At 43.8% G+C, this 10,656-nt stretch overlaps 2 protein-coding genes across 4 annotated transcripts in view; both read left to right on the forward strand.

The window, feature by feature from the left end:
• ppp2r2ba (protein phosphatase 2, regulatory subunit B, beta a) overlaps positions 1–7,844 on the forward strand; it is a 40,677-nt gene extending 32,833 nt beyond the window's left edge. For all 3 annotated transcript variants that reach the window (XM_063876917.1, XM_063876918.1, XM_063876919.1), the window contains exons 5-10: positions 1,897–2,074; positions 2,254–2,418; positions 4,520–4,689; positions 5,224–5,315; positions 5,398–5,521; positions 5,906–7,844. In XM_063876917.1, the coding sequence (XP_063732987.1) occupies positions 1,897–2,074; positions 2,254–2,418; positions 4,520–4,689; positions 5,224–5,315; positions 5,398–5,521; positions 5,906–6,061 (885 nt within the window). In that variant the 3' untranslated portion in view covers positions 6,062–7,844. The remainder of the gene's footprint in view (positions 1–1,896; positions 2,075–2,253; positions 2,419–4,519; positions 4,690–5,223; positions 5,316–5,397; positions 5,522–5,905) is intronic.
• Positions 7,845–8,510: 666 nt separating this feature from the next.
• gpr151 (G protein-coupled receptor 151) lies at positions 8,511–10,260 on the forward strand. Its single transcript, XM_063876920.1, has one exon. The coding sequence runs from the start codon at positions 8,609–8,611 to the stop codon at positions 9,926–9,928; it is 1,320 nt and encodes a 439-aa protein (XP_063732990.1). The 5' UTR covers positions 8,511–8,608; the 3' UTR covers positions 9,929–10,260.
• The last annotated feature ends 396 nt before the right edge of the window (positions 10,261–10,656 follow it).

Genomic DNA, 10,656 nt, shown 5'->3' on the forward strand with positions numbered 1-10,656 from the left:
GTGAATTGTGTTACGTTTTGTCTAGCCGTTTCCCAACAAAACTGTGCTTTTCCTTTCTGGGACATGCTCGAATATGTTCTCTGACCAAAGTCTATCCTCAGTTTGCATGTCTAAAGTCTGAATGTGTACAGCTGATAACATAACCATCAATCATTATGCTATGATAGCCTTTAATCTTATTTGATAGAAATGCATGTACTTTATCCGTCAAAGTTGCCACATTTTTCCCTGTAAAGAATCATCACGTTCGAATGATTTATATCACCGGCAAACACAATCGTTGGACCTTTTTAAACTTGGAATGGTAGCAGAAAGTAGGAATGAGTGATCGATATGAGCACTGAGGTGAAAACCGTGAAGGGATCATCCTCTCTTTCTCCCCCTCACTCCCCTCTCCCTCTCATTCTTATCACTCCACTACCTCTTTCATTTCCACACAAAGCAGGCAGGCACATAGGACAGTGTGTGTGTACATGAAATGTGTGAGTGTGTGTGTGTTTGTGTGTGTGTGTGTGTGTGTGTGTGTGTGTGTGTGTGTGTGTATGTTTGTGTGTGTGTGTGTGTGTGTGTGTCTGTGTCTGTGTGTGTGTGTGTGTCTGCCATAGTAGATTAGTGCTGTGTTCAGCGTGTCTGTCCTTCTTTGTCTGGCTGGCCAGGGGATCATAGCAACCTGGAGGACAGGCCGGGCCTGTGGCAATCCTGTTTAGACGCTGTGAAATCTGCGCATTGGGGGGGGGGGGATTTCCAAAAATCATTCCGAAATGTAGCCTTAATTATGAGGATAAATGCTCTTTATTGTATCATGAAAAGTCTATGATTCAGTATTTGGGAAAACACATTTTAACTGCTTTAACAAGTAAACTGCTTAAAAATTCTGTTGTCAATAGATTTCTAAGATTATTTTTTCCGTTGCATTCTATAAGGAAGAGAATATATTAGGTCATTATGAAGGTGCAAGAGCATGCTGAACCGTGTAACTGTCAGTGTTGGGGGTTATGGGTTAATACAGTCAGTGTCTCTCTGGACGGCCGGTGAAAGACATGAAAATGAAGTGACACCCATGGAGATACAGTGGCCTGCTGGGCTGCCATGTCTCTCTGTCAGTGCCAGAAACAGACGGGAGGAAAAGGGAAGAAGTAGTCGATTTGTTCTCCTCTCTTGCTCCCCTCCCTACTCTCTTTGTCTGGGTTTTATCTGGCCAACGGGGGGCTGCATGCAGACTGGTGCTGGCTGTCTTTGAAGACCGAGCAGCACTGCATATGTGAGAGAGAGTGTGTGTGTCTGTGTGTGTGTGTTTGAGCTTGTCTTAATTCGGCAGAGTTCAGTTATCATTCCTCAGCAGGGCGTAGCGAGGCCCTCCGGTCATCTCTCTTTTTACCTCTTTCCCTCTTTCTTCGCCTTCTCTCACACACAAACAAAAAAAACAGGAGTGACTTCTTCAGCACTAACATGAGAAAGAGAGAAGGGGGGGCTGTGTGAGTGATCCCACAGTAGCCGTGTAGAAAACAGATATCAAACAGCCCCTGAGCCCCTCAGTCACTGTCTCTGTTTCATTAATATTCTAAGGAGTAAATGTCATTTCAATCCCTGAAGTCATCTAGTTATGGCGCGCGCGCGCACACACACACACACACACACACACACACACACACACACACACACACACACACACACACACACACACACACACACACACACACACACACACACACACACACACACACACACACACACACACACACACACACACAGGTCTGGGAAGCAGAGATGCACTCGCTTGTCCTTGTTTCTTATCTGAAAAGCTTTCAGGAATGAAAGGACATAGAAAAAGGAATCAAAACCCATCACGCATTTTTACCAGTTTCACTGTATTAACTGACCTTTCTTCACCCATAGGTGCCAGTGCTGCAGCCTATGGACTTGATGGTGGAGGCTACGGCCAGGCGAGTATTCAGCAATGCTCATACGTACCACATCAACTCCATCTCTGTCAACTCCGACCTTCAGACATACATCTCCACCGACGACCTCAGGGTGAACCTGTGGAACCTGGAGATCACCGATCGCAGCTTCAGTATCCTCTTCCTCTGGTCTTCGTAGGAACTAAAATGTGGGAGATATAAAAGGAAATGTGTCATTTTTTGGGGGCCTGACTTCAAAACAGTAGTCACAGATAGAGTTTGGCCTTCACAGTCTGGTCTGAATGTTAGCAAAAGCTGTCTTAATGTTTGTTCCTAAGCACCTATCTCTCAGACATTGTGGACATAAAGCCAGCCAACATGGAGGAGCTGACAGAGGTGATCACCTCTGCAGAGTTTCATCCCCAGCAGTGTCACACCTTTGCCTACAGCAGCAGCAAGGGCTCGATACGCCTCTGTGACATGAGAGAGGCGGCGCTCTGCGACAAACATTGCAAATGTGAGTACAAGCAGGGAGACGACAAAGAGCCAACACATCTCTTTATAGATTTTTTTTCAAGTGAAAATATTATATTTTTTATACCAAGCATCAAGCATTGTTTAAGTTACATGGTGCCTCATTAGCCACCAAAAAAAGTCAGTAAAACTCAAGGCATTGGGGGATTTTTCCTTTATAATTTCTTTATTCCTTTAACTGATATGCATTATTTAAATGTAACGCCTCTACTGTTGCTTCAAAGCCTTCTCTCAAGCAAGCTTCTGCATACAATTCCCCTTGCTTGGATAACTGGTCGCATTGTATTGAATTAAAATGAATCAATGTATCCCTTTAATAATTATAAAACAGTTTCTCCCCCCTTTAAACAATCAAGTGTAATTATTCAGTTTAAAAACATTAAGATCTTGGATATCAAAATCTCTAAATTCATAGAAACGACACAAGATATCAATATCATACAAAATGTTTTGTATTATTGTGAGTATGGTAGCTTCAAGCAGAATGGAAGGATAGAAAAAGAAAACGTTTTTAATCTAAGTTTTTAAATAAATAATAAAAACACAAAACGACAGAGGTGGGAAATCAAGACACAATTTTCCCAATTCACATTGAATGTATTCGCTTCAGCTCGGCCTTTGTGTGGTGTTCCCCCCGCTTTATATGTAGGGGTTGATAACCCATCAATAATTCTCATTGTGTGTCTCAAACAATGAACGGCCTTCTCTAAAGCCTAACAGCACATGCATTCGCGTTGGCCAAATGAATAATGAATACATTGACATTTTGAATGCAAAATCGATAGCTTAAGAGCAATCGCATTAGTCCCTCATGGACACACCTTGTTGTTCGATAATGCCAGTCATTTCCTCAGACATATTGATGCGTTCATTCATGCACTAACGTGGCCTGTAGAATTTAACATGATCATTTATTTTAGGACGGAATAGGTATGATATATGCCCCAAAAGTTTGCATTTAGGTGTACATTTTAAGTTGTGGCATTTAGTGCTGTTTCATATTGATATATACATGTCATCACTTGACGGATGCTCACACACAGACACACTCACAGAGCAGGCAGGTGTTCTCTTTAGCCTTGGGACAGGTCATACTGTCTCACTGCATGAACAGTGTATGGCTCAGAGCGATATTTCCCTCCCACGCATGCACACACACACATTCCGTCCCTTGACACACACTCACATACACAATACTTCCTGAACCTCGTACATAAAAAACGCAATCATACTGTATCCCCTCCCATACCTGTAAATCTGGACTGCTGCTGGTATCTGTCAGATTGAGGATGGTTAGATGTATAGGGGAGGTTTACCAAAGCGCAGAGCCCCAGGACACAGAGAGGGAGACCCAGCAGCCCCCATGCCCACTCCCCAGGGACCCTATTATACACCCCTGCAGTGGGACAGGGAGGGAGGGCAGGGACGCACATATACATGCATATATACATGCACATATTGCACACACCCTAAGCTTATTCACTGACACACACACACCAATCCAGTGGGGCCGAAATGGGCCCAGCACTTTGACATTGATTTGTTTTTCTGATCCCTTCCTCATCCCCCCATTTTTCATCTTTGGTGCCGCATCCCTTGTTAGACTTCCCATTGACACATCACAGAGGCTATTCTCCAGGCCTCAGCTGAGGAGGAGGGGGGCATTTTTTGGAGAGATGGAGAGTAGAGAGGGGAGGAAGGGTGGGAGGAAAAGAGGAGGAGGAACAATAACTTGACAGCTAACGATGGAATGCCTGGCTTTTATCCCCAGCGTGTTGGCCTGCACACAGATCAGCAGCTGCCAGAATCAATATGAATCATAACCAATATTTACCCAGCATGCTGACCCACAAGTCTCTCCCTAAACACACACAGAAATAATACCATGAAGAGATGCAGCTGCTGTGGCAAACCCTGTACCAAGGCATTGTTGTGGCTGTTATTGTTTGTTAATGACAGCCCCCACCACCCAAACAAAATCAGTTTCGTTCTTTTTCTCCCTGTGAATGATTAAAAGACCTGCAGGAGGAATAGCATCTTTTTTTCAGCAGCAGAAGATAACTGTTGTTGTTTTTCTCTCCTAGACTTTGAGGAGCCTGAGGATCCCTCCACTCGCTCCTTTTTCTCTGAAATCATCTCGTCCATTTCTGACGTGAAGTTTAGCCACAACGGCCGCTACCTGATGACAAGGGACTACCTCACTGTCAAAGTGTGGGACCTTCAAATGGAGAACAAACCACTAGAGACGTACCAGGTAAGCTTTCATCTTGCTTTTATGAGCCTGCTGGTTAGATGGCGTTGACTAAACCCTGAATAAGGTTGAGATCAAATCAAAACTTATTGATTTCAGGCTAATCACTCAACATAATCCTGTTTCAGTGTCCCCCTGCCAATCTGTAACCATGTCAACTTCAGCGATTACCCCAGGCGGGCTTATTGAGCTGACTGTCGGTTAAAAGACAGATAGTGGCGGTGCTGATGCAACCTGAAGGGCAAAACCTCCCACTGTGTGGTCACTGGGGTCAGATCCACACTGTCTGATCAGGGGAAGCCATCTTAGGGCAGGTCATGATTGATAACGCCATCAGCCGGGCTCAAGGGATTCCCCTTTCAATTCCAGCATTGCCTCCACCTGCTAGCTAGGGTCTTAGCATGGGTCACCAGCTCTGAAAGGGATTATTGAAAGTAGAGCATATGGTAGAGCAGTTTATGGCGATGTGAGGAACTTAGGTCAAGGAAAAGTGTGATCATAATCCACCAAGACGTTCATGTTTTTATTCTTTTTCAGGTTCATGACTATTTACGAGGTAAACTTTGCTCTTTGTATGAGAATGACTGCATCTTTGACAAGTTTGAGTGCGTCTGGAATGGATCAGACAGGTACGATTCATTTCTTATCCATCCATCGATCCATCTATTAGTTTATCTCAATAATAAATGCAATGTCTCTTCTCCTCTTCAGTGTCATTATGACCGGCTCCTACAACAACTTCTTCAGAATGTTCGACCGGAACACTAAACGTGACGTCACACTGGAGGCGTCCAGGGAGAACAGCAAACCCAGAGCCATTCTCAAGCCTCGCAAGGTAAAACACAGATCATGAACATTTTCACGTATTTGTTGTGTTTACGTAGTTTCTGTGAGCAACAAACGGCATACAGACAAACTTGGCAAAGCTGGTGAACTTGGTGTATGATTAATAATATAAAAATAAAACACTTTGCATCAGAGGTCAGAGAACATGTGCTAAAAGTAGAGTTAATTTGGGTGTTAATTTTGGTTGGCCAGGAACATGAATCCCAATGAATGGTTATTTTGCTCTCCATGGTGTGTAAATCAGCAACTGCTAATGAAACAACTATATATTCTATAAACTGATCTTAACAATGCAGCTTTAACATCCCTGAAATCTGTTAATGTTTGCACACTCAAATATTAACGCCTCTTTTTGTCTACTCTTCACCTCCAGGTGTGTGTGGGTGGGAAGCGACGTAAGGATGAGATCAGTGTAGACAGCCTTGACTTCAGCAAGAAGATCCTCCACACTACGTGGCACCCCCATGAGAACATCATCGCTGTAGCGGCCACCAACAACCTGTACATCTTTCAAGACAAGGTCAACTAAAGGGGCGATCTGCCTCTGCTGACCCCTCAACCCCTACACATGAGGGGGCTGCAGGGAGAGCTAGGGTTGGAGGAAGAGAAAGATGGAGCCCTAATCTACATCCTTCCCCTCTTCTCCCTATGACTTGTTGCTGCCAGTCTTGAATTTTGCCGAAGATTTGCAGAGATCGGTATCCAGGGACTGAAATGTGGAAGCTGTTTTATTTTGGGAATTTGATACAATCTGGATACAGCGTTAGAAAAAAAAAAAGATTTCTCGAATTTGAGAATGGACTTTCGTTCTTGAATTTGACTTCTTATTTAATTTATTTAGCCATGTGGACACCTGGAGAAGTGAATCCTGTGCAACAAGGGGATTGCTGCATGAATAACGTGATGTAGCAGCCCTCCTGAGGGACCCTGGTGGAAGGGGTTACGCTGAACTTTTAGTAGAGCACACAGACAGAAAACTAGCTTACATGATGGTGGCTCATTGTCATGTAGCAACAGTGCCCCCTCTCTTTCAATACGCTCATGCTGCAGTGCATGTGAACAACCCTGCGGCCTCTAGCTGTGGCGGACAGCGCAACCTGCTGCAGAATTCTTAGAAAAGAGAGCAAGGTTGTTCATCTCTGACCCCAGAAACCGAGAGTTCTCTCTGCTTTGGACACAACATGGTCAGTCTTTCTAGTACCAATTCTGTGTCTCCCTGTTGAGACTGCTGTAGTCTGTAATGTGAATGAAGCCCTTACAGGCTGTGTCAATGGTTTTATTTAATGCTGTTGTTTTATTGAGTCCTTCGCTCGGTCAATGAGTCTGTTTAGAAGCTGTGGTGCCTTCTTTTGGTATGTGGGGGGGTTGATGTAGTGGCAGTGGGAGGGGGGTGGGGAGTGAGTTCAAGGCAGGAGTGTGAATGTTTCAAATGAAATGTTAATTTAGGATTTTTTTTTCTCTCTTTTCTCCATAAAAAAAACAAACAAAATAGCTCCACAGAGTTCCCAAGTGGAAAACAGAGCTAGAAACGATGTAGTCATGCTTGTTCTTCAGGGCAGGACGCTGTGATATGTACAAAGTTATTGTTGCTCTTATCACATTGCAGTCAGTCAGATGTCAACCGTTTGCAAAAGACACGACAAAGACACAATAAAGATTTGTTTTGCAAAAGCCCTGTTTGAAAAAAACAACAGCACCACGTTTTTACCTTATTTGGATTGTACTGAAAATGATCTGCAGATTGTAGAACTGTCAACTTTTTATGATGATTTGTTAAAGTTCTTGGAGTAACATAATGCTAGTGTAGCTCTTTTTGCATGCGTTGGATCTTAATCTGATGGACCTGACAGCCTGCATATAGACATTTTGAACAGCTACAGATCATCTGAAGCACAATGCAAGTAAAATATTTGGATAGTTTAAAAATGTTGGATTTAAGATTGCTTCAGTGCCTGTCCACGTTCCTCCTCTTGTTAAAGATGGGTAACGTGGAACAGTAGCAGGTGTTTTTCAGCACTAGGCTCTGATCAATCAAGAGATCCTCATTTGTCTCAGATTAGTTTTTAAAAGCCAACTCCCATAAAGGAAAGCAGTCAAAGGTCTAAATGAACTCTGTGAAATCAGGGAATTATTAAGTGTGATTCCTTTAAACAGTTATGTCTTCTAAACAACCTCCTTTGTGACACTTCTAATTGAAAAAAAAAAAAACTTTTATAGCTCAGAATGTAATGAAATGCAATTAATTACCATGCAGTCTTTATGCTTACTGGACTTTCTTTAAATAAAAAAGAATAAAGATGTGCAAGATGAAAGCCCTGGACCTCCTCTGTTTATGCTGCTGAATGTAGTTCAAATAATTCATTGCTGCTTGTTGTGCAAGGGGGCCCTCGTGTGGATGAAACATGCTTTTCCTCCACTAGACACAGTTGGAGGTTGATTTCAAATGAATAGCCAAATTCCCAATTTTTCTGAAATTTTGAGATTATTCAGGGTAATTCATATCATGTATTTTACCATTATTGGAGCAGAAATTCAACGAATAATAAACACAATTGACCGAATCCATCTATATGACTGGTGGATGCTTCAGATGTTATAAACCATGAATTTATACTCATTTTAAAAGGCCATTGGTCTAAATCAAAAACATCAGCAGTCAAGTATTAGAATAAGAACACTGTAAATTATATATCCCATACATTCCTGTTTCCAACTGGGCACATTATGCAGAGTTTTTCTAATTGGCCCTGTGAGGCTGTAGTCGACGCATATTTCGTCAGCTGGGGACAGCAGCTGTCAATCAAACTGCATCTTTATAACCAGCGGCAGAAGCAGCAGAAGCTGCATCATTGCGTCTCAGGATAAACCCTGGGACAGACAGGAGCTCCACTGTGATTATTGATCGTCAATCGATAGTTCTCTCTGATGCAATTATTCAATCAGGTTTAGATTCAGACTGGTAGTATTGCTTAAAGTATTAAATTGTTCTTTTTAGCATTTTTTCCTTCTTCTCCAGGCAGGCTTTAACATTTCCTATTGTTTCTTCTCCAATCATCTCTCCATCTTTTTGGTCAAGATGGATAAGTTAAGTGGAAACAATGCAACACTTGTGAACAGCTCTATAGACAAGTGGTCATTCAATGAGCGCGGCTTGTACCCACACCTGGACCCCGGGGAGCTGAGGGTCCTGATGCCAGCCATTCTAGGAGTCATCTGTTTCTTGGGTGTGGCTTGTAACCTCACGGCGATGGTCATCTTGTTCTCCAGCGCTCACAGGGGCAAACTATCTCTCATTAACTCGATGGTCTTCAACCTGATGTTTGCCGATGGGCTGGTACTGCTGTTTGCGGTGCCTTTCAGGGCTGCGTTCTACTCGAAAGCCTCCTGGACTCTGGGCTGGGTTGTCTGCAAGACTTCCGACTGGTTCCTCCAGTCCTGCATGGCAGCCAAGAGCTTCACAGTGGCCATCATGGCCAAAGCCTGCTACCAGTACGTGTCCAACCCCAACAAGCAGGTGAGCATCCACCTGGGCTCCATCCTTGTGGTGTTCTTCTTCATCTGGCTGTCCGCTTGTTCCATCACCATACCTCACTGGCTGTTTGCCACGCTGCAGGGAGAAGCTCGAGGACAGGTGTGTGTGATGGTGGTTCCCCCTGAAGCCCGGGACTTCATGGCTGTGTACGTCAACGCATACCCCCTGGGAGTCTACTGTGCACCCCTCAGCTTTGCCCTGATATATTTCTGGAGGGCTTACAGTCAGTGCCAGAGGCGCTCCAGTAAGTCTCAGAACCTGCGCACACAGATAAGGTCCAGGAAGCTTACCTTGATGCTGTTCAGCCTGACAGTGGCCATGGCTATTCTCTGGCTTCCACAGTGGGTGGAGTGGGTTTGGGAGCGTCACATAGCAGAAAAGGAAATTGACGGAGCTAAGCCTCTCATTTCATCTCTTCCCCCTCTTTTGACCCTCTCTGCTCAGCTGCTCACCTTCTCCCTATCCCTGGTGAACCCTCTAATCGTCCTCTCCCTCTCTGAGGAATTCAAAGAGGGCTACAGGGGGCTCTGGAGGCGCCTCACCTTGCGCAAAAATCCTCCTGCGAATAAAAAACCCGGACCTCACAACCCTACTTGTCTACAGTCGCCTCGCCCCAGACCAGAGACTTCGTTCCAGCTGCGAGGGGAGAGGAACAATCGATCAAGCTCCAGCCAGGGTCCCAGCAGAGAGGCTCAGCCCCAGCCGGAGCAAGGAGGAGAGAGAGAAGTAGACACGGAGAGCCTTAAAGATGGGATCGTCTTGCCTGATCTGGAGCAGTTCTGGCACGAGAGGGAGACTGGATATAATGTGGATGAAAATGATCCAGTGCCATGGGAGAACCAAAACAAAGAGGGAGAAAAATAACACAAATATGGTCCTCAGACAGTAGCTTCTGCATCTACAGATCTCAGTTTAAGTACTGCTGCTCACTGCACTGTCTATTAATTGTATTCTGTCAACATTGTTAATGTAATTATTCTAAGGTAAGACGTACAATCAGCGTGGAGTACAAGGGTGGAGCAGTATCTTCAGTATATATGATAAATATTACATAATAATGTCTTACTTTTGTGTTTGTAATATAATGGAAAACTCTTATGGTAAATGTGGTAAAATGACATTGAAATCTGTAAATAGCGCTTCTGCTTCTCCGGCATATGGAAGTTGATGTAAACATCCGTAAATGTATTTTGCACTCATGTGCAATCATTGTTTGTGTATACTACTCTTTGGATAAGCAGGTTTGTATGTGACAGTGAAGAAAGTCTTGTTTTCTGTCCTCTTTTTTGTGAGAGAGATGTTTATGTAGCTCATCATTGTGTATCAGAATGAATAGTGTTTACAATAAAGACAATTCTAAAGTTCAATCAGGAAGGCTCTAGTTATTGGTTCAATCAATGATACAGATGCACACTTGTACATTCAGGTCTTAATGAGATGGATCAGACATCAGCGGATGGTCTCCAGCTGACACCAGGTCATTAAATATTATTTTATAAGGGCATCCATTAGAATTGCCATGGGTTCTCATTAGAGGTAAAGAGCTTTCTTCTGAACTGGAGTTCTGTCAGTGGACCCCGCCCCTGTGGGAG

This window comes from Eleginops maclovinus, chromosome 23, assembly GCF_036324505.1.
Source record: "Eleginops maclovinus isolate JMC-PN-2008 ecotype Puerto Natales chromosome 23, JC_Emac_rtc_rv5, whole genome shotgun sequence".
Taxonomy (NCBI): Eukaryota; Metazoa; Chordata; class Actinopteri; order Perciformes; family Eleginopidae; genus Eleginops; species Eleginops maclovinus.

Excerpts from the sequence above, each read along its gene's own strand:
- gpr151 (XM_063876920.1), top strand. The coding sequence starts at position 8,609 with ATGGATAAGTTAAGTGGAAACAATGCAACACTTGTGAACAGCTCTATA.